Source organism: Melanostigma gelatinosum, assembly GCF_949748355.1.
Source record: "Melanostigma gelatinosum genome assembly, chromosome: 7".
NCBI classification, from domain to species: domain Eukaryota; kingdom Metazoa; phylum Chordata; class Actinopteri; order Perciformes; family Zoarcidae; genus Melanostigma; species Melanostigma gelatinosum.
In genome coordinates, this window is record NC_136640.1 from 9,596,484 (window position 1) to 9,620,845 (window position 24,362).

General features: G+C 42.1%; 1 protein-coding gene across 1 annotated transcript in view; it reads left to right on the forward strand.

Annotated features, from left to right (window-relative positions):
• Positions 1-23,300, forward strand: part of grm5b (glutamate receptor, metabotropic 5b) — a gene marked incomplete at both ends in the record, with an annotated part of 43,105 nt that extends 19,805 nt beyond the window's left edge. The window contains 12 exons of the mRNA XM_079271408.1: positions 12,130-12,365; positions 13,115-13,236; positions 13,937-14,061; positions 14,184-14,352; positions 14,654-14,780; positions 17,467-17,584; positions 17,797-17,983; positions 18,287-18,445; positions 18,811-18,936; positions 19,414-19,596; positions 20,028-20,194; positions 22,220-23,300. Coding sequence (XP_079127534.1) covers positions 12,130-12,365; positions 13,115-13,236; positions 13,937-14,061; positions 14,184-14,352; positions 14,654-14,780; positions 17,467-17,584; positions 17,797-17,983; positions 18,287-18,445; positions 18,811-18,936; positions 19,414-19,596; positions 20,028-20,194; positions 22,220-23,300 — 2,800 coding nt within the window. The remainder of the gene's footprint in view (positions 1-12,129; positions 12,366-13,114; positions 13,237-13,936; positions 14,062-14,183; positions 14,353-14,653; positions 14,781-17,466; positions 17,585-17,796; positions 17,984-18,286; positions 18,446-18,810; positions 18,937-19,413; positions 19,597-20,027; positions 20,195-22,219) is intronic.
• Between the last annotated feature and the right edge of the window lie 1,062 nt (positions 23,301-24,362).

Genomic DNA, 24,362 nt, shown 5'->3' on the forward strand with positions numbered 1-24,362 from the left:
GCTTCAACTTTTGTAAGCAAATAAATGAGCAGGAGAAGTAGGCTAGACGTTGCAAACCAGAAACAAAACAAGTTGGCGTGGCCATCTAACTCATCTACAAGAGAGAAATGGAGAGAGGTCTTTAAGGTTTTGTTTCAATTGTGCAAGTTGTGCAACAGTTTTTTCATGTCAGCCAGTATTGCCCATGTTTAATGCTCTCCGGAGACGAAGACAAGCATTCGCACGTTGCAGGAATATCTGAGATGGTGCAGACAGTGGAAACAGCTGATCAGTCATGTTAAATATTCAGAATTTATTCGGCAATCTGTTTCCATAAACTCTTCAACTGTTTCTCAACGAATTCAAAACCACCTCAAGCGATGGGAAAAAAAAATTGTTTCAGATTTTGCCATTTCCATTGACTTTTCGAATACCATAGTTCAAAATGCGAATTAAATGTTAAATGGACACTCGGCTGGTTTAGCATGTGGAGTATTGATTAAGATAGACATGAAAAAAAACCAAACATCTCCTTCAAGTGTTGAATCATTTGGCTGGTTTTAAAATGGAAATGGCGAACAGACTGGTCCCTGGCTGGGACGTTGCCTTTGAAAGTCAGACCACTTGGATGTGGCGAAGTGGTCTTCAATGGTAGAAACTGCTGCGTTTCTTTGCTGGGAAGAAAAGGAAATGTTAGAGGGAGGGTTGGCAAAGCAGAGAATGACAGAGTTACAGGGAGCGAGATATATGCACCGATCCAAGATCATATTATCAAATCATGTATCGGCTCATTTAGGGTACAAAGAAACAATACCAACAACTGTCACTCGCTACCTGATCCGTACATCCTGCCCGTTCGGTACTGATATACAAACTGGTTAAACGCTCTCATGCACCCTATGTTTTCCCTGATAATGCCCTGTTTCAAACAACAAATCCATGTTAAAAACCGGCAGGAGGAGAGTGATGCAGCAACCGGTGTGCAGCACAGTCCTGCTTGGCTAAATCACTATCGGTATCGGATCAGCACTCAGTATCGGCCAATACGCAAGTTGAGGTATCAGAATTGGTATTGGGGAGGAAAAGGTGGTATTAAAACATCTCCACTGCTTCACTCACTTCTTCACCTCGAACATTAAAGCTCTTCTTTTTTCTCAACCTTGCCACCAAACACAGTTCCGTCTCCTTTGATCCTCTCTTCTCTCCCTCTGTCAGTCACTTTATCTCTCCCCCCTAGAGATCATATCTGTGTCACTTTATCGTCAGTCCCTCTGTCTCTCTCAATCCTGCCTTATATATATATATATATATATATATATATATATATATATATATATATATGGATTTAGTTGTCTTTAACCTCTCATGCGTTTCATTGTCTATCGCTTGCTGCTTTTGTTCCTTTTGCCATTTGTTTCATTTGTATTTCTTCTTCATCCCCACTGCTCAGTTTCCCTTTTTTTGTGACCTGTATTTGTCCAAAACATTGAGATATAAAAAAAGTCAAAAGTCAGTTTTTTCCACTCATATACTCACACACACATTCACACTATTCAACTGATTTTTAGACGAATCAATGTCTGCATATCTGTATCCTCTACATTTCTTTGTTACTCCCACAGCTGACTGCGTCCAGACAAAGACCCCAGCTGGAGGGGAATAATGTCTGTTATCTGCACTCATCCATCTTTCTTCCCTTGTACCCTCCTCATGCTCTACCCTACCATCGAGAGTTATTTTCACTCGTCATCTCCCTCTTTACTGCTAATTTCACTGCTTTCTCTCTTTTATTCACATTTCTTCAGTGCCTCAGTTTGTAGGGGGGGGGGGGAGTCAAAGGAAAGGGGGGGGAGTCAAAGGAAAATACAAACGGACAATTGTTTCTCGTTCATCAAGCACAAAAGTCAGTCGTAATTTAAATTGAATTAAGCTGCACGTCTACTCAGAAGGTATGCAGACCGTCTGCCAATATTAAAATGGAAATCCATGGTCCACTTCACAGTCAGTGTTCACGCACTCTACAACACAATCCTCCTTGAACGTAATATATTTATCTGTTTTTGTGGCAGAGTGGTGTTAGCAATGGCATTATTTTTGTGTGATCACTCATCCACTTTTTCTTTTTTAAATATGAGCTTTCCTTGGGATTTCTGTTTTCAGTTTCAAAAAAGTAATTCATTTACAAAGTCAGGAATTTACAGGAAGTGCAAACTTTGTATTTGAATGGAACTTAAATTCCAGGCGCTCGAGATAGAATGTTTCCAATTATACTTTAGTCGGTATACTAGTGCATGGGAGGTTTGGGAAACACTGATCAAAAGATATACACACATGGTCTCAGACATGAGATGTGCCTTAGGAAGGAAGTGGAATTTACTGTAGTTATTTGTTGTTTTCCTCGTTCCTCTTTCTACTCTTTGTCTTTGTCTAAGCCATGGCTAATTACTACTTCTATCTGACCGCCTAACCCCTCTTTTCTATCTTTATCCACTCCACACTTACAGTGATCAAAAGTGAATTGGTTCATGAAAACAAATTTAATTGGATATTTTCCATTTGATCAAATGTGCTTGTGGACTTAACATGAAAGTCATGAACCACAGTGTTGTGATGTTTTTGCAGCAACTTCTGTTCCCCAATTCTCCCACATTGCTTTTGGCATATTTTCCAAGAAGGACATTTTCTCGCTGACAAACAGTGAGTGAGTTTGAATAAGCCCTGAAGGTCAATACACTGTGCTGAAGTTAGATTGCTAAACAAATGGAACTGTCATTTTTCTCCAATAGGAAAAGGCTTTTTGTTAGTTTTCATCACTTCTTCTTCTTTCTCGTAATCCCTCCCTCTCCGAGTGACCTTCTCTGAGCTATAGTTTGCGTCAATGAGTCAGTCCAGAATGAATGAGAAGGAATGGAATGGCCGATCTCTCCATCGCGTTTCTGCTATGTGCGTATAATGAAAAGGAGGACAACATTAATCTAGGTTCGGCTGTGAATGGTCTATCCTTGTCTTCTGCCGGTTTGTTTCTCTCTACCAGTCAATGTTGAATATTTTTGTCTGTAACTTTTTAGCATCTCTGTGTTTCGCCTCTGCATTGACAGTCTTGTTTCTGTCCCCATGTCACATATCAAATCAGCGTCTGTTGTCTGATGGTCAGGGGAAATCAGTTTCGAAAAATTTGAAACACTTTTCCTGTTTGCCTAAACTAGCCTGAACAAAGTGTGTGTGTGTGTAGGTGTGTGTGGGTGAATGTGAGAAGGAGGAGGGTGTATGTCTAGCTCTGTGGTCTATCTGTATAGACAGTTGAGGAAGTGAGGGCATTTCTAATGTTTGTGCACACTAATGTTGTGACGCTAAGGAGACAAGACAATGTCCATATTATGTCTATTTTGTCCATGATAACAGCATTACACATTAATTAACATTAAATATTAGAATAATGAGCAAATGAAGCAACAGAGAGAAAGAATACGATTGAAGATGGAAACTATGATGTTAAAGATGGTCAGCCAGTGATCTGTTAAGAAAAATACACAGATTGAAGTGATGGATAGATAGAGGGATAGAGAATGCACAGCAACAAGAGAAAATGAGGAAATCACCGTGAGAGAAACAGATAAGGAGAGAAGTATGAAGTGGAAGAAATGGGGTGAGAGGGGAAACAAAGAGGATCCAGATCTGGGGAGAAAAGAGAAACCTGAAAAAGATGAGAGGTGAGAGACTGTCAGAAAAATAGAGCTGGAGGGTAATGAAGTGTGGCATCGATAGATGAGCAGAAGTGATCCTGCTTCCAAGGTACTCAGGCGTAGGCCGTTCTGCTGCGTGTGTGTGTGCGTGTGTGTGTGCGTGTTATTGAATGACGGGCGTGTAAAGTGGTACGATCACTCGCATAATTACACAGTTATACACGTGGACACAGGCCTTGCATCCGTCTCTCTCTGTAACACACACACACACACACACACACACATTTACAGTTTAGCGCCACTGTGTCCGAGACAGTTCTGACATTTGGCTTAATGAGTTTTGCTGTCGTCATGGTGAACTTTGACCTCCGTTTGGCTGTGGCTGTTTATAGATGAGGTGACGAGGGCCGAGGAGGACTGGATGATACTTTTTGCAGTTTGTCAAAACAAATGCCAGAGTGCGTACTATTCCTTTAGCCTCACTCTAAAACCTTCATGTGATTTGTCTACGTGCTGAATAGACAATGAAAAATATAAAGTGTGACTTGAACAAAGGTTGTGCCAAGTAGTCTGAAAACCACAGTATCCGACAGCAGTGGGCTTTTTCATCACAGTGTGGAGGCCTGTCCCCAGTGTGATGAAAAATCCAAAATCCATGAATCATTGAGCCACAAAAACTCTAACATGCATTATTTCAGGAGGAGCTAATGCTTATTACTCAACTAGTCAGAGCAGAGTGTTTTTGCATGTATTTTCCTATTTGGTGGAAATAGTGTGCTGCAGATTACTTTGTGTGCTGACACAAATCTACAGTTGCCGTGTTGTGGCGCTACCTCGACATAAATGTGGGCTGATGAACAGATGCATTGTTACTGCATTAAACAACGAAATTCACAGAATCCTTTGGACAACACCTGTTTGTTTGTTTGTTTGGTTTCTGGGTTTGAATTTTGACAGCAGAGCTTGTGCTCGTAAATGTGCAGCTGTTGCGCTGCCGACACTAAAGTGTTGGATGTCCACAGACATGCAGAGGAGCTTACATTTGTTTTTGCTTTCATTTTTTCCTCTCATTCAGATCGTACCCGTCTGTCTTTGTTCCCGTTCCCAACTCGTGTTGTCTGTCCAGCTAATTAATGTTGTCAGGTTTGGTTGGTGGACTGCTGGTGTGTGTGTGTGTGTGTGTGTGTGTGTGTGTGTGTGTGTGTGCAGTACGTATAGTTGTAAGCAGCAGATGCTCATCTCGAATCTCTGCCAGGTTTCCATGGCAGCTAGAGAGTGGGTTGGTTGGGGTCAGGTGGCATGATATTATTGAACTTAGACATTCATTAATGAAGTGACCTATTGGCAGCACAGCTTCAGATCAGATTCAAATATTTTGCCATGTCGAAAATCACATTTCCCACAACAAAGCCAATCTCAGTCCAGCGATTAGAGAACAATAATGAGCAGGAATTGCAAAGCATGCCTCCACGCTCTACTCCCGCACAACTGAGGTGACAGGGAAACAATAACACAAATGAACATTTGCTTTAATCTGCGGATCCCCAAACACTGTGGTTCATTCACTGATCAAATATTATCTACTCACTTTAATTCAGATGGAATGCTCGACAGAGATGGCCCTGTTTAGCTGTGGGGAACGGGATGTAATGAAACAGCTCTTGATTTTATTTTATTTCCAATACAGAGCTCACACGTTGATACTGTGCTAATACTTTTAACCGTGACCTTTTCCATTCTTTACTCTTTTGTCTTCTGTGATTACAATACAAATGTCCTTATTTACCTACTGCTTAGGCATTGCACACTTTTTCTTAAATCTTAAATGGAGATAAATTCTCTACAAGAACAACCAAATCACATTGTCTTAGATGCAGATCTTGGTCTCCATAAAATTAAAGATAAAAGAATAAAGAACAATAATAGCCGCAATTTTCCAGGGGTTCAAGCTTGCTAGAAGTTGAAAGCTGTGAGTGAAAAAACTCATTCATTTGTGGCCAAATCTGTGCCAGGTTACGCCCTTCTTTTGCATCGCTGTTGCCCACTATTGGTCGTATTGGACTCGGCGCATGCATGTGTTTGAAACTATTCGATTTCAAAATAATTTAACAGTTCAACAGCATTTTGAATCATATCGTGTGAGTTTTTGTGACGATAGAACAAGTACATTTGAGGAAATGAAAATAATGAATCAGCACAAAAACAATAGGGTTTCAGCCCCTTAGAGGTTTGAACCCTGAATTAAAAAAAGAGATAAGAACAGACTTATGAACTTGGGCAGATTAGCAGCCTCCAAACTTCAAATTTCTGGTCACTTGCATTTTATAATGCACAGCAATATTTGAATGAATGCAGGCAGAGTCAATGGAACAGACAAATAAAAGTAGATTTGTACTCGATAAACCATAACCATCTAGATACAATGAGCTGAAGTTAAAATGTTACAAACTTTACGGTGTGTTGGTCCTTAAATGTTGTCAAAAAAGTCTGAATCCACTTTGCTTTGTATCTAAATGCAACCTTCTTGTTTTCCCAGAGAGAGCGAGAGAGCGAGAGACTCTAAGGCTCACCATAGCACCTTGATTCTACTTTGCTCTGCTCACACAGGCCATTGACTGTTACACATTTTAAAGAATTTAGTAGACAACATATGAGCAAGTTGCATTTGATTGTGTTTTTAGTTTTCCTGTAACCTAATCCTACTGGCCAACCTTTGCTAGAAAACTTGAGATGAAGTTCACAACCAAGAAAGAACCGAATACAAATTAATAATCACTTGCAAATGAGTTCCAGTTTCTATTTATACCTTGAATGAACAGAATGGGAAGGCATTCGCCCCAGGCCACACTATGTAGAATTGGTTTGTAAAAGTTCTGCTTAAGGTAGCGCGTTGGCCTACAACACTGGCATACTGTACTGTTATGCAAATTGCATTTTCAATGTTGGTAGAGACGGGACAGCTAATGTTAATTCAATAGTGAATAGAAAAGTGAGTGAATGAGTGTGTGTGTGTGTGTGTGTGTGTATATGCATATGCATACACTTAAAATCCGGTTTGCTTTAATGAGACACAAAGTACAGACAGCAGGTTGAGCGTGGGCTGGAAACCATGGGAACGGCCTTGAGCTCTTAGACATGTGAAGACGGAGGGAGAGAAAGAGAGAGACGGAGAACCAGGATGACATTAAGAACAGTTATATTGATCACAGATAGGGCTCGTGATTGGCCAGCCTGTATGTTTGTTCATAGCTTAATGTTGATGCTACTTCGGGGGCGATTGCATTCACCCGTTAAAAATCACAAGTGTTCATTTGAGAAGAATATCGTGCTGAACAAAACGTGTAAGAGCAGGTGATATGCCTTCAAGTGAACTGAAGATGAATTTACGAAACAAAAAGACCGCTCACCGTGTTTTCCACCCCTCACAGGTGGTTTGAGTTTGAAACACTTATTAACCACGCGTGCATTTACTGTCGAGGTTTTTTGTGCTGCAGTTATACAAAAGACCTATTTCGAGCATTGCGTTCAGCCTTGACACCAAGATTGCAGTTTGCTGTTTGACAGACGGTAGCATTCGACCCCTGCTGTGCCTCACCACCTACTTAGAGAGACGAGTCACCGAGATACCAAACAGGCGCAGGTGACGACTGACGTCACTGTGCGTTAGAAAAGTGCATGTATATGGTCTTGTGTCTTTTTCAGGCTGCTATAAGTGAAAGCTGGTCTGTGGCAGTGATCCTTGCTTTCATCCAGCGATTTCAGACAATTCATGAATGAGGATTGCTGTTTGAATATGGCATTTTATGATACTTTGTCCAATTAAGCACAAGAGTGCCTGGAAAGAAACCTGAGACCACAAGATTGATGATTGATATACACGTTAAGAAACAATTGTAAATATTTGGGATTCGGAAGAAAATGTATTGTTGCTTCATCTGTTGTTCCAACATGAGTGGGAGTTACTGAACTAACTGGGAAATTATTAAAATCACATTTCTTATGCTGTTTGTGCTGGACAGAGACGAAAGCAAATATTATTTCAGAGAGAGCTAACGAAACATTTTACTTCCTGAAGTGCCAATTATACATTTGGAAATAAAACACTGCATATTTTTTGACAAGTGTCTTTAATTTCTGATATTTGATCACTGAGCGTACAATTCAGTGCGAGTGAAGGTGTTTGGTGAGACAGTGAGACGATGAACATGGCGAAGTTCACCGATAAAACCTCAGCAGCACAAGCAGAGTTAAGACACATTGTCTAGACATGTTTAGACTTTCAGTTGGTTGTTAATGCAGGTGTGGTTAGGAGTGTATTTGTGTATATGTTGCCGTTGTTTTGTACTTTCGGCCCGTAACGGGCTGTAAGTGTATGGGGTCAGATCAATCTGAATATCACTGAATGCCCACAGAGGGATTCACAAAGATATTTTGGGATTCATATATAAATGACAAGTAGCTAACGTTACTTACTCCACGTTGTGCTCGGGAATCAATGCTTTGGCTTGCAGTGTTGATGTTACATTTGTTAACGTCAGTCATGTGTTTGATTACCAGTTGACATTAGAGACTTGGCCATGATGGCTACAGTGCTGCTACCCTCAACTTTGGCAAAAAAAATGTTTGACACATTATGCCAGACTCATGCAGCTAACAAATAATGTAAATATAAAAAAATATTAACTGTTAATAAACAAAGATATCGCATTCGCCAAGCCAACATATTCATAATGTAAATCTGAACTGTAGCAATTTTAATTAAAACAATTAAAGATATCTACAATTTATTTCTCACTAGTCAAATATTAATTATAGATATCAACAATTCATTTATTACTAATGGAAAATATTATTTGCAGATATCTGTATCTTAATTTCAACGCGTCAACTTTTACCGTTGACTTCTACTCAAACTCAATTACAGATATCTGTAATTCAATTTTGACGTGTTATAACTCCATGTCCACATATCCATAATGTCATTTTTTTTGTCGCAATTCTAATTAAGGATATACAACTCAATTATCACGAGTCAAAATGTTAATTACTAACTAGTGGCAATGTTCATTGCAGACATCTAAAATTGTTATGATATTAAAGATATCATAAATGGAATTCTTTATCTATAATTGTATCATTGATATGTCAGCTTGTAATTTAAGGTATCTAGAATTGTACTTCAGATATGTGTACAGTACAATTGTAACTATTGGAAATTATATTCCTACTGACCGACTGAAATGCAACTGTTGTCTAATAAATGGAAAATTACATTTCACAATCCTTTTTCAACATGTAGAAATTCTATTGTAGATATCTGCAATCGTTCTTCTTATTAGTGACAAAGGAATTCCTGATATGTATAATTCAATTTAAGATATCTAAATGAGTTTTGACTGGGAAAGTAAATGTAATTCTCTCCATATGAAAATATATTTGAAACACGTCATTATAGCTCGTCGAAATGACATTTTGACTCGTGAAAACTAAATTGCTACTAGTCTGCCCTACTGAATGAAATGTTGAAAAGGCTTTTCATAGATGTATGTGTTGTGTATTTAAGAAACAGTAAAAACAGAAGAGGACATGTTGGCAGAGGGATGCAGTGGAATGTGACAAAGTGGGAGGATGGGGAAGAAGAGGATGGTGGAAGAACAGAGCAAAGCGGCTCAAGGGAAAGCTGAAGGTGTTAATGAGAGAGGGCGAAACAGACAGATGGGCAAGAAAACTGTATGAGAGGGAAAAAATAATAAATCTATCGACAAGATGGGAAAGGATTGATTGACGATCATGGATCGTTTACATGAATCTGTTTCACTGCCTTAGATTTTGTCTTTATTTTGTCTCTTTTCTCAATTTCTTTGTTTTTCACTCTTCCACCCAATGTGTCGCATAATGTCAATACAACATTCTGTTAAACGATGACTAGGAGCAAATACTCACGTGAATACCCCAAATCTATACTCAGTCTGCCTTCAGGGGAGCTACTGATGGATCCATTGCGAGGACACTCAGTGCGATGGTAGTACGTTGTCCTCTGCATGCCACCAGACCCAAAACGGCCACCGGTTTGAACAGCAGGGCTGGGACGCTATGCTTAGTTCCCAATTCAATACTATCACGATACCTGGTTGCCAACTCAATGTGTACTGTGATTTATATGTATTGTGGTTCTCTATTACGATATTGTAATTTTTGTTGACTTTTTTGACACTATGGCCATGGGAAAAAGTAAATATAAATATGAGAGGAATGTCAAAAAATAATTACAAGTTGTTTTTTCTGTCTTTATCCCATTAATTATCCCCTCAGATTTATATTTGGGACAATTAACAGGATGTCAGTGGTTCCAAACCATAAGTAATATAATAATAATAATAATGATTAATAATAATTACACACACTTCTTAATAGGTCTGTGTCCACTAAAGTAGCGTTTCCTATTTCATCTATGACAACAAGCCAAACAAGCATTGGCAACAGAACCGCTGCTCACCCCCCAAACCTTTCCTCCGTATACCCACACACACACACACATCACACACATCACATACATCACATACTTGCACACATTTATTTGGATGGTTACAGGCGTGGTCTATCATGTAATTGATCACCGTCTAGAAATGCTTCTGTCGTGATTCATGACCAGTGCTTAGAAGCAGAGGGTGACAAGAAGAACGACAAAAAAGAAAGACGGAAAAAAGAGACAGAAGGCAGTTTACACACACGCACACACTCACTCACACAAACATTTTCATTCTCCAATCAGAATGAGTCCTCTGGAGGCACGGAGGGGAAGAAAGGAAGGCAGACAGGAAGAAATGAGCGTTTCCACTGGAAGAACCGGGGATCATTGTCCTGCTCGGGGCCATGTTGGCAGTCGTGGTGAAAGGAGGAGAAAAGATTTGTCATTCACATCGACGCCTCTCTCTTTCCCTTCTTCTCTTCATCTCTCCCTCACACACACACACACACACACACACACACACACACACACACACACACACACACACACACACACACACACACACACACACACACACACACACACACACACACACACACACTCTCTCTCACTGTGCCATCTGTGCTTCCTTGAGGAGCAGTAAACCCAAATCCCCCCCCCCCCCCCCCCAAATAAAAGAATGCAAACGACATTATATTACGATATATCTCGCCACAGTTTGTCAGTGTGTGTATTGTGAGGAAGTTATATTCGTCCTGCTGGTGTCTGACGGGGCACGGCTGCTGAGCTGCAGCCAAAATACTCCATTTGACCGAGTTCATCTCAGCACACGGCTGGTGTTTGTGCGTGTGTGTGTGGCTGTGCGTAATGTTTATGCCCATTTGTCAGCGATATGATGAGTTTTGGACACTGCCCATAATGATGTAAGAGCTCCCTCCCACATATCCTCTCTGCTCATCATTCTGTTTGTACCTCCGTTCGTTTTTTGTTTTTTTCCTTCCTGATTTGTTATTTCTGCTTCTCGTCTCTCGCTTTCCGTTGCTCCTTCTCTTCATTTGTCCCTTTCTCAAAGGAAACTGGAGCCCTCGCCAAGTAAATGTCTTCATCTGTGCGTGTGTGTGAGTGGAATCGTGTTTATTTGTTATGGTACCATGTTGTTGCCCTCGCACTTCATCTCTCAACCCCAAAATGTAATTTCATCCAATAAAAGGCATGTCAGCTGTTCACTGCATGCAGACACACACACACATTGACTTACATTACTTTCCTGGAGAATTATCTTAACCCTAACCATAACCTCTACCAGCCTAATCCTAACCATTACCCTGACCTTTAACCAAGTCTTCACCCGAAACTGTAATGATTTACGTTATGGGGACTTGTATTTTTATCACCATTTACTTTCCAAAAAGGAAGGCAGGTCCTCCCAATGTGACTGTGTAAACACATTTATGTCCCCACAAGGTGGGTAAAACACGCCCACACAATTCCGCTCTTTTTCATGTACAGAATACGCACAGCTAATCAGGCTCATTAAAATCCTATAGGGGCATGCCCTATAAAAAGGTATACAGACAGCACACCTGCAAGAGGGTTCCTTTTAGATATCGGAGGCTCTCATAGAAACACAGACTCTGAAAACAGTAATGGAGTCCAGATAAGGTGTAAGAGTTAGCTGCTGGGAGGCTTATTCTAGCAGGACAAACCTGTTATTTCAACCTTCAATTATAATAGTAGGACCCAAAATCACAGAGGCAATTTGCCCACCTCAATCTTTTCCACCCAAAATAGTGTCCGTTTAAGTTCTCTAAATGGCTTGTGCAGCATAATCAGCATAAATATTTGGGAATGATCAAATGATTCCACCACGTATTCAGAGGAAACACTGTACATTTTGTTTTGATTGTGAAACAGTGGAGCGGGTATTTTCATTCTCACGGATAAATTGATGCAGTGTGCTAAACCTTTTTGCTTTTCCTTGTTTTTCTGTGTGTGCAGTGATGGATGGGCGGACCGGTATGATGTAACAGATGGCTATGTTAGGGAAGCGGCGGGTGGTATTACCATCAAGCTCCAGTCGGCTGATGTGAAGTGGTTTGACGAGTACTACCTTAAACTTCGCCCTGAAAACAACCTCAGGAACCCCTGGTTTCCAGAGTTCTGGCAGCATCGTTTCCACTGTCGACTTAAAGGGCACCCGCAGGAGAGCCTCAAATACAACCGCACCTGTAGCAGTGAGTACAGACACAAATAAACATACCATTGGGACAAGACCTGCAATTTACTTCTTGAACACCTGTAGTTGTGAGTACGGACGAAGACAACACAGGCTTTCCGAGTTACAGCTGTACTGGACTTCTGTTTTGAACAGGACCATCTGTTGTACAGAGAAAGAGAGAGGCTACATTGTTTTGGTTCAGCATAACAGGCTACAGTAACAATCTGCATTTTTATTGAGAGGCTTTCATAATGGCCACTATTAATGCAAATGACATACAAACAGACTGTCTGAAAACACACACACACACACACACATCGTATGGATACACACAGGTTCATCTGGAGATATCCCTTGTGGCTGTGAGTGCACCCTCCCTTTATTTCTTTGTATTCGTCCTCCCCCCCCCTCCCGTCTTTCTCTTTCTGTTTCAATCCCTCCATTCAAAGGCAAAACTGTGAGTGGGAGCTGCATCAAAGGGAGTCATGTCTCGTGCATCCGAATGAAATGGGACATGAAATACAAATGAACGGGACGCAGAAAGAGGCAGACAGAAATGAGATGTAGAGGTGGGAAGTGGTCGATGAGAATAAATGAGAGGAAAGCGAGTGGTCTTTGATGTCAGGAAAAGAAAGCACACTGTTTTTCATAAAACCTAGAAGGGAAATTAAGAGTTTCTCTGATATACCTGCCTTTCTCTTTCCATCCTTCCTCACCAACCCAATTCTCCCTCCCCCTCCCGACACCAACCACCCGCCTCTGCAGAGCGAGAGTCGCTTCGGCAGCAGTATGCACAGGACACTAAGATGGGGTTTGTCATTAATGCCATCTACTCGATGGCATATGGCTTGCATAACATGCAACGGGCACTCTGCCCAGGCTATCAGGTAGGTAGCGCTCTTATGGATGAATGGAGGGACATGCTAGCACGAAGAGATGAAGGGGTGGAGAGGGGGAATGTTGCTGCCATATTACACTTGACCTTGTTTCCATGGTGGCCTGTTTTGACTCATTGTCACACGACATAGACCTCACCGGGAACGTGCAAGATGGGAACCTGGATGATTGCATGAACTATATAAACAGTACTTGCTAATTTGAATTGAAAGGTACAAAACTGAGACAGGAGTGAATACATCAGTGCAGCTTAACTTTTCCAGATTTCAGCTCATGTTAGTTGCAGCTTTGAAAACTGGAATGGAACGTTTCAGACACAGGGGTTGAATTCTAACTAACTTGGCACTGATTGGCCATGGAAAGTCATGGGATAGAAAACAATACCTGCCACACTGCACGTTTGAATATTCATGAAACTTGGAGCATCCCTGCTGGTGTTGTGATTCCTTTAAGTTTATCTTCATGTTAGTCTAACTCACTGTACAGTAATCCACGTTTTGAATACAATAGAGTTCATACTCAGCTTAACGACAGTAAAGGAATGACTGTTCATTGCATTCAGTTCTTTGACTTTTAACTTGGGTGGCCATAAAGCACCATTTCCAAAGTAACTTAGATGAAACAGTGTTTGTTGGGCTGTGGGTCAGGACATTTCTGTTGGATATGACAGGATTGTTCATGTATTTTAAGGGCCTGTGTGATGCCATGCGACCTATAGATGGTGCTACACTGCTGGACTTCTTGATGAAAACCAACTTCACAGGCGTGTCAGGGGAGGGAATCCTATTCGATGCTAACGGGGACTCACCTGGCAGGTACGCGCTGTAACTCAACAAAGCTGTCACGGATTAACTTTCTTTTGGGTTAAATGGTCGTATGACACGACTATGTGGGTGTTAGTATGGTGGATGTATCCTATGTGTCCTTTCATCCACAGGTATGAAATAATGAACTTCAAAAAGATGGGGAAGGACTACTACGACTACATTAACGTTGGCAGCTGGGACAACAGAGGCTTGAGGATGGATGATGATGAAATCTGGCCGAGCAAAGACGCCGTGATCAAGTCAGTCTGCAGTGAACCCTGTGACAAAGGACAAATTAAGGTAAGAGGATTCATACAAATACATATCTGGTTACACGGGGAGGTAAATGTTATAGAGGTCATTACAGGCTATATTGTGAATCCAGTGTTTACCGTACATGACACGTTTTCACATGTGGAATAGACAATAACTAAAAATGTATCTTGGGCCGGTTAAATTCTGAGTGAGATGTGTGCACGAGGCATCGTCATTCTGATTATTGTAGTGGAACAAAAGGCTCCACGTAATACAGTGCCTGGTGCACATCAGGTGCATGCATGTGCTACACAAAGACAGACATTTGGCATTCCGTCCCTTCCAGGTGATCCGTAAAGGTGAGGTGAGCTGCTGCTGGACGTGCACTCCCTGCAAAGAAAATGAGTTTGTGTTCGACGAGTACACCTGCCGATCCTGTGAACTGGGCTTCTGGCCTACTTTTGACCTCACAGGTCAGTCTGCGTATGCTTGAATGTATGTGTGGGCATGTTTATGTATAACGTATAAGAAATTTCCAGTTTACCAAGAAAATACTTGAATAACTCTACAGTATTTGCCCATGCTCCTTGAGGAAAATCCTGGAATATCAATGAACAATGTGTGTGTAGGGTCATAGGATAAAGGATGTTTAGTAGAATGAGATAGTTGTGTTTTCCCTGATACAGCATACCGTTACAGCATAATGTTATACAGTAAGTCCTGCACCAGTTACAGAGAAACTGAGAGACGATTTCTTCATTTCACCCTCGCCTCTTCTTTCCCTCCCCTCCCTCCCATTCCCTCCCTCTCTCCCGTCCCTTTTAATTCGTGACCAACATGGTCACCAATGTTTTAATTGTTCTTCATCAAGAACAGCTTTCAATGCAAATGCGCTTCAGTTGCAAGGGCAATGTATTTCCCCTCCATTGCATTCGAAGCGGTTGAATATTGCCAAGTTATGCTTACAGCTGCTCATTATACCGCTTTCTAGCTCCTCACCAGGCTCAATGACTAAAACATGAATCGAGAGAGAGAGGCAGCGAACGGGTGAGAAAATGACAAAGACGAGGTTGACAGTGAAGAAAAGAGGGAGATAAAGAATCAAAAGAGTGATTGGGGTTACCAGTGTATCACTTTGTGTGTGTGTGCCTGCGCATGTCCATGTGTGTGAGCATGCGACTCATTTCATCAACAATAAGTGCTGCGTGTTCCCTAGTGGGGCTATATGGAACAGTAATAATGAGGTGTAAACAAACCGCTTGCCCTGTTCCTCCAGCAGACATTTTGATCTCTCTCCCACAAGCCAAAAGAGAGAGTGGGAAAGATGAAGAGAGGGAGAGATAAAGAGCCAGAGGGATAGAGGAGATAGAGCATGGTCTCATCTGGCAGGGACAGAGGTGTGACAGTGGGTGTGAAAATCATAGAAAAATGCAATAAGAGAGTTTGTGCGATAGCAATCGAGCAAACGCTGGAAAAAGAGAGGGAGAAAAGTAACTTCGAAACATAACGAGAAGGAATGAGTGAGTCAGAGAGAGAGATGGAGGAAACTACCTCCATGATATTTAACAGTTACATTTACATACAAGTAATTCCTAAAATGAAAAAAGAGTTTCTGATCTGTGATTTTGTTGTGAAGCTGCTCCATTTCAACTTATTTATGTATTTATTTAAATACAATTATCAGACAGATTGTTCTGTTTTACACACACTGCATGATGTTCAATACCTCGTGCTTTTTAAAAGTATGATTTACATACGTTCTATCCAGTTGTAACTACGACAGCACTTCAACCTTAATATTGCCACACGGGCATTTTGGGCAAGACGCCCCTCATCAGCAGGTATATTAAAAAGTGAAATTGGAGTGCTTTCCTGGACTCGCCTTTTTTATCATCTACATTAAGGATCCAGCACCCAGTCTTACAGGTTTGATTGGGGGTTGAGCGTGTTGTCTCTCCATATTTATCCAGTTTTACTGAAATGACTTTACAGGGATATAAGCCTGCAGGTTTCTGTTTGTTTCTGTCCCCTTGGCTCCCCAGCTATTAGGCTGCTGTTTATGCCCCCTAGACATAACCACTGCACTGATTTGATCAACTTCATTGACCGTGTTAAAGACTTAAGTCATTAGATTACTTAATACTTTTTTAATGACTATTCTTCTCTCTGCCATTTGCAATACTGTAAGAATAGTTGCATGTACATGCATGTGTGTGTGTGTTTGTGTGTGAGAAAGGGAGGAGAGAGAGTAAGTGAACATTAAAGTGAACATGTGTATAGGGACAGAACGTTTAAGAAAGAATCTTCGTGCGTCCCTGCTGCTACAATATTAATGAAACTTTATCTCCTTGCCTAGAAGGAAGACATAGATGGAAGGAGGGAGAGAATTAGGGTGAAATGTGGGAGGGATGAGGATGAATAAAGATAAGGGATATATTAAGGGGAAAAGAGAGAGACACAGGGATGGATTTGGCATTATGTAAGAAAAAGAGAGGGACAGGAAACGGATACAAAGATTGACTGACAGGGGTAAAGGAAGAAATAGAGGCACAAATGGAGGGATAAGGAAGAAGGTGTGGACAACAGAGAAGTGTGCGTTGCAAGGTTAAAAGGCATGCAGTCTGAGGTGAGCGACGGGGCACTTAGAAAGAGAGATGTGAGAAAAAAAGTGCAGTCCTCATTTTGATAATGGATGGATTACAGATTGATGATGACTAAATACTCGTTCAGTTTAGTCAAATGTACACACACACACACACGTTCACTAAATACTAGTGAGTTTAACCAAAAGACAGGCTTTTACTGCAGTTAATTAACAGTTAATTGTTGAGACTTTGCAATCTGGACACTAGTGAGTCCAACATGCGCGCCTCGATTCCTAACCTGTGCAGGTTGTCGGTCAGCAGAACAAGCGTTGCACACTGACGCTCAACCTGCGTCAGATGTGAGTCAAAGCTTGATGTCAAAGGTTATAAGAGTCACGTAAAGAAAATGAAAGACATAGAAGGTAAAGAATACAGATAAATATGTGGTTAGATGTTTGGCAAAAGGCAGCCTCACTCGATAGTATCTACAGTCACCGGGCTTCACACACATAAACTGAAAGTCTTTGATTCATTTTGTTTCATGAACCACATCTCCACATACTTCTATCCCCAGGCTGTGACCCAATCCCAGTGGAGTACCTGCGGTGGGGGGACCCTGAACCCATTGCTGCTGTGGTCTTTGCCTGCTTCGGTCTCATGTTCACATTCTTTGTCACTGCAGTCTTCATCAGGTAACAAATCTCTCCTCTGTCTCAGAAAATATTTAAACTGAGAAGAACAATGCAAACAGTGCCAGAGATAAAAACGATAAAGACCTAATTTGCGATTTATACATTTTTCTCAATCACTGCTTTCCTGAGTGTGTGTTTAAATTCTTGCATAAATACTGGATTGTCTTAACTTACAAGTTTCTGCGCATAATTGTTTGTTTGAATGTGTTCAGGTTCCGCGATACCCCAGTAGTGAAATCTTCCAGTCGGGAGCTGTGCTACATAATACTGGCAGGGATCTGCCTGGGGTACATGTGCACCTTCAGCCTCATAACCAAACCCCATGTCATCCACTGCTATCTCCAACGACTGGGAATAGGCCTGTCACCTGCCATGAGCTACTCTGCGCTTGTCACCAAGGTAAGGATTGAGTTCAGGATTCGCGAAATAACGATAATATCAGTGTGAAAAACAGACTTGGAATGCCCCATTAGATCTATGCGAACCTGCCATGGTCATCGGTGGTGTTGTAGGGATGAGCCACATCTGTGGGATGTGGCTAATCAGGAAGATACAATACTTTTGAAGTGTTTCTTATGTCTGCATAAAGACAGTGACGGCAGTTTGGAAATGCAGCAAGCAGATGGCCAGAATGTAGATACAGTAATGTTCTGTATATATTTTATTAAAAGGTCCTGATCGTGTTTTTCCATCTGACCCTAGACAAACCGCATCGCTCGGATCCTGGCAGGCAGCAAGAAGAAGATCTGTACAAAGAAACCTCGCTTCATGTCTGCCTGCGCTCAGCTCATCATTGCCTTCCTCCTCATACTGCTGCAGCTGGGCATCATCGTGGCTCTCTTCCTCATGGAGCCACCTAAGGTAAGCTGTGTGTGTGAGTGAGTGAGTGTGTGTGTGTGTGTGTGTGTGTGTGTGCGTGTGTGTGTGTGTGCGTGTGCGTGTGTGTGTTTTATATTATGAGTGGGAGAGTGGCTCGCCGAAAGGCTAAAGAACAGGTTAACATAGAGCTTGGTGATTAATACTTTTTTTTTCAATCACGATTTTGTCTTCCAATGGTTATGTTAAGTTTATTGAGGTACAACGTTTATTATACCGCGTTCCGTTATGTTGTGATGCTCTCGTTTTGTCTTGTGTTATAAATCAGCTGTCTATGGTGCCTGAAGCAAATGCTTTATTGAGCTTTTTTTTGTTTTTATCATTGCCTGTTTCATTTTCTGTCTCTACAGGTGATCCAGGACTACCCCAGCATCCGCCAGGTCAACCTCATTTGCAACATCACTAACCTGGGCGTGGTTGCTCCATTGGGATACAATGGCCTGCTCATCCTCAGCTGCACCTTCTATGCCTTCAAGGTACAAGCTGAAGTCTTTGTAACTATTGTACATTACTACCTCAAAATCAAATGGCATTTTTTTTCTCCTGCGATACAGTATTGACCGAATGATTTAAATGACAAAGTCACAGAAGCATCAGTTAGTGCTTCACATCGACAGCCTCAACGTCACACATTGTTGGAGGCAAATGTTGTTATTTGTAGGAACATTCGCTCTCACTACATCTGTCCAATGATTGACCCACTGTTTGTGCTCGGTGATCTACCGCTTCCAACAACAGTAAATTAAATTCAATTGAACCAAACACATTATAAAGTCAGTGTTTGATTGTCGGTGGCCTGCAGCCATCCATTTTCTGCAGAGTGTGAGAGTATCTAAATGGAGACGAAAGCGTTGTTGATGAGAACACAGCAGCAGAGAAAAACAATGCAATTCACTCTCTCTCTCTCTCTCTCTCTCTCTCTCTCTCTCTCTCTCTCTCTCTCTCTCTCAAAGACTCGCAACGTCCCAGCTAATTTCAATGAGGCTAAGTACATTGCGTTCACCATGTACACCACCTGTATTATCTGGCTGGCCTTCGTACCCATCTACTTTGGCTCCAACTACAAGATCATCACCATGTGCTTCAGTGTCAGCCTCAGTGCCACTGTGGCGCTGTGCTGCATGTTCGTACCCAAGGTAAGGCTGAAGCTAATACCACAATAAATATCTTTCAATAAACATTCAATGATTTATGGAGATTCATTTTACGGCTGTTTTCTTATGTCATCATGACACGTTGTTGAGTATTTAAAGTTAAGCAACTTTAAGTAAGCCTGTCATTAGATTGGTGATGTATGGGCAGCATACCCAGTGAACACCATGTTATTGAAAGTGTGTTCAACCCAACTCCATTTTTACACATATGATTCGAAAATTGATACTTTCACTGAAGTGAAAACGTGAAAAAGATGTATTGAAGGACAGTTTTGTGTCCACAAATTATTGCCAAAACAGATGCAGTGGTATTTACTTTTTCGACACAGGATTCAATTAAGTGTTTTTCTTTTTTTTTTTAAGAACTGTTTCGCAATATTAACGAACATGTATCATGTTTTATTTCATGACAGGTGTACATCATTCTAGCCAAACCAGAGCGTAATGTGCGCAGTGCCTTTACCACGAGCACAGTGGTGCGCATGCACGTAGGCGACGGCAAATCGTCCTCAGCCGCCAGCCGTTCTTCTAGCCTGGTTAACCTGTGGAAACGCAGAGGCTCTACTGGAGAGACACTCAGGTACATGTGTGTGTGTGTGTGTGTGTACACAAGAGGCTCATTGGCCAGGTTAATGCCAGGTTCCTTCTCAGTTACAGTCCAAGGCACCATTTCTGTAATGGCCCCACTCTGAGACTATTTATGATGTGTGTGTTCGAGCTCTCTGAGAGATTGATTCTCTGAACTCCCCTGAGTCTGCTTGACTGTTTCTCTGACCCAAACATGAACTGCAGACAATTGCCTAATGGAGACATGGCAAAGAAGGAGAGAAGTGAACTGAGGAAAGGGAGAGAGAAATCTGAATACAGTAAGAGGATGGAGGGAATGGACAGAGAGGTGATTGTAAAACAAAGAGAAGAAAAGGCTAAAGGGATAGTGCGGACAGGAGAGACATAATAGCTTTCGCACCCAGCTTAAGGCCACCCACAAGCCATCTACTGTGACAGGGAAGCGATCAAAGGATACAAAAGGAGTGACGCACAGCCACTTGCCAAGAATGAAAAGGGAGGAAAAAGGCAAGAAGACATTTTCGTTTGTCAGCACGTTACTCCAGCTCACCCCGCTTAGCAAGCAAGATTTCAATCACGCTCTTAAGAGAAATGTCAGGAGCGCTTCCGTCTTGGTTCCTTTTATTCCTCTCTTTCCCTCTCCATCTCTTTTGGTCCTATCTCCCCCTGTGGGTGGTGGTAATTGGCAGGGCTGTCTATCTCCTCAGGGCTGGAAGCTGTTGCCTTTTGAGATGCTGTCATTGTGTCGTCTGAACAGACGCAGACAGACATGAAACCAGCAGACCAGGAGGGGAAAAGAAGAAATATTAAAAAGTATAAAAAGAAGAAATATTTGACTGATGTTTGAACCAAATGTTTGCGCTAATGAAGACATTGAAATCAGCTTTAGAACTGGATGTATAAGATCAGTAAAGCACTCCTTAAGTAGGTGCAACATGTGTTACTCCAAAGCCTTCTGAGACTCCTATGGGATCAAATGAGTAGATTACAGCACTGTGTAGGTGAAGGTCGATGTGCAGCATATGGATCTGTGTGTGTGTGTGTGTGTGTGTGTGTGTGTGTGCGTGTGTGTGTGTGTCCCCGGGGTGATTTGAGTTCTTTTCACCCCGAGCCACGGTCGTGTGAGGTTTAATCAGAAGTTCCACTATAGATTAATCACACTAATTAACCTGACAAAGGGATGAGAGGAAGGAAAGTGGGGGGAGGCAGGGGACAATGCTGTGACTGATGTGAAGCAGAGGAAAGTGGAGAAAATTGTAAGATAGAGAGAGGAAGAGAGAACCTGACAAAGAGAAATGAAGAACATATTGTCTGGAAAAAATAGAACGAGAAGTTAACTGCAATGGAATTACTCTGAAGGCCTTTTGTAGTCCAATTGATCTTTGGTTGAGTCAAGGCCCCAATGAAATATGTTTGTATCTATTAAACGTCATTGTTCATGTAGGATAATAAATAACGACTAAAATAGAGCAGCCGCAGCTGATGTAATGTTTTTGTCTTCATTGCTTTTATTGCGGTGAAGATTTTTTTACCTTCATCCAAATTGAATTGTAACAGTTTCACTCATAATACTAATTCATTACTCACAGGTGCGTTTAGATTTTCGATTAAGAATAATGAATGATAATAATGAACAACACACCAAATTTAGTATTAAAGTAAAATTTAAAAACTACAAGTTCTTAATGACAATAAAATAACTTAATTAAGTTAGTAAGGAATTCCACATCTATGTTTGGGATGTCATATGATGTGACACAAAAACAAGTCCTAGACTAGAATATCAAAGAAAAACTGTATATTTTATTTGAAAGAAAGTAATTACTGTTGAGTTTGCATATAATTCCCACATTCAGTTATGGAAATGGTATAAACGTGTGTGAACCTTCTCATTTTATCTCTAGTCAGACATTTTTCCTGACAAAAACAAATCAATAAACTACAAATGAACTGAAGGTGGTGAATCCACCTCCATGCTTTCTAAACAACCCCCTCTTTCTTTTCTCTCTTTTCCTTCCACTTCCTCCCGGCTCTCCAGCTCCAACGGTAAATCAGTGTCTTGGGCGCAGACAGAGCGCAGCGGCTCACGTGGCAACCACCTGTGGCAACGGCTGTCCTTCCACATCAAGAGGAAGGAGAACAATCAGACTGCGGTCATCAAGCCCTTCTCCAAAACTTCGGAGGAGCGTTACTGTGGAGGGGGGGACCTGCCTCCACATATCCCTCTGCCCTCCCTTCCCTCCATGTCCTCACTGTCCATTCATCCCGACTCAGACAAGACCCTGTATGATCTCTCTGAAGCCGAGGAGCGCTACTCCATCACGTACCGGCCGCAGACGCCCTCGCCGATCAGTACGGTCAGCCAGAGGCTGGGGGCGGGTGTCGGGGAGGAGCCCCCGATGATGACCGGTGTTCCAAACTACCCGAGCAGCATTTGCAGCGGCAGCAGCGGCGGCAGCGGCAGCAGTTGCGGTCCGGCCAGCAGCGGCTCTCTCGTCATGGGGAGTGACGGCCGTTTGGTCATTGTGGACGATCACCCGGGACCGGGTCAGAGTTCACTGATGGACCAGATCAGCTGCGTGGTGAACCGCTTCACCGCCAACATCAGCGAGCTCAACAGCATGATGCTGTACCCCTCTCCGACGCACTCGCACACGCACAAACCTCCATCTCCTCACCCCGCCGACCCGTACCTGCTGCCCCGTGAAGTCCAGATGGCCCCGACCCTCACAACCTACGCCGACATCCAGCCCCTCCCCCCTGTCGAGTCCAGCATGGGGGGCCGGAGTGGCTGTCTCGTTCACCCGATCCCTCATTCGCCTTACCCCCTGCCGCCTCCTCACGCCCAGACCTCCCCATCTCTCTCCCCCATGCCAGGTAGCCTGATCACCTGCCTCAACAACTCCCCTCTGAGGAGGGGAGAGTTGGAAGAGGAGCTTATTGCTTTGACTCCGCCCTCGCCTTTCCGCGACTCCCTGGCATCTAGTTGTGGCTCAGTTATCTCAGAGACAGATCTGTGTCTCCCCCCAGTCCCGTCCCATCCTCCCCCCTCTCCCCCTTCGCCAAGGTACAGCAGACTGACACTCGGAAACTACAGCCAGAGTTCATCCTCACTGTGAGGCAGAGAAGACGCGTAAAGAAATTGCAGATGTGAAGGGGAGCGCTCAAAAACAACACGGTGAATCTGAGTGAAGAGTACGGGAGGATGGAAAGATGAAATCCATTCGTCCCTACGTGGAGTAAAAACCTGAAGCAAAGGAGTCGTTGAGGGCTGGTCGGTGAAGACATCAAGCTGTGACAGTCTGCTGTGTTTGTGTTTACATGTTTGCAGTGAGATCCTCGTGCAGTTTCTCTCAAGTGGGGCGTGAAGAACTGCAAAACGGGACCACTATGACTTTGCAATGTTTTGGTGTCTGTAAAGTCACAAATCATTCTCGAAGGTCTAGAGCTATGTGTCATTTAGGTTTGGGTAGTGGCCTTAAAGTAACATGGCTATCAAGTAATTAGAGATTGTGTGTGTGTGTGTTTGGTGCGTGCGTGTGTGTGAGTATGTTTTTACTGTATCTTAGTTACTGAGATGTATGGCAACATGACATTGAAGAGTATTGTTGGGGTAAGACTCCTTAAGCCTGTATGGACTTAACAAAGGCTAGCAAGGGCACATATATATATATATATATATATATATATATATATATATATATATATATATATATATATATATATATATATATATATATATATATATTTGCTGATACACACACACATAGGAGTGAGCACACACAGACAAATACAATGTAAGGGAAAACACTGTAAATATAAGAGAGGTTCTGGATTTTTCTTTGGTGATAAAATCCGTCATGCTTCTGACAAAAGTGCATTGTGTTAACATACCAGACTGTATGTTACTCTGAAGAACTTTCTCACAAAAGCATCATTTTCCATTTATTCAGCTCTACAATCTCTTCCCTCTACATTTTTGTCAGTCCATCTGTCTCTCGCTGCTTTCTTTTATCATGCCAGTATTTCAGTGTTTTCTACTCTTCCAGTTCGTTTTCTTCAGAAGTTTGAATGTATATTTTCTACATGATTCCTGAAGCAGTTGGGACCAAAACCTTTTGTACCTCTCTGTCCGTGACTCGAGAAAGAGGGGGAGTAGGGATTGACAAGACCAGAGCATG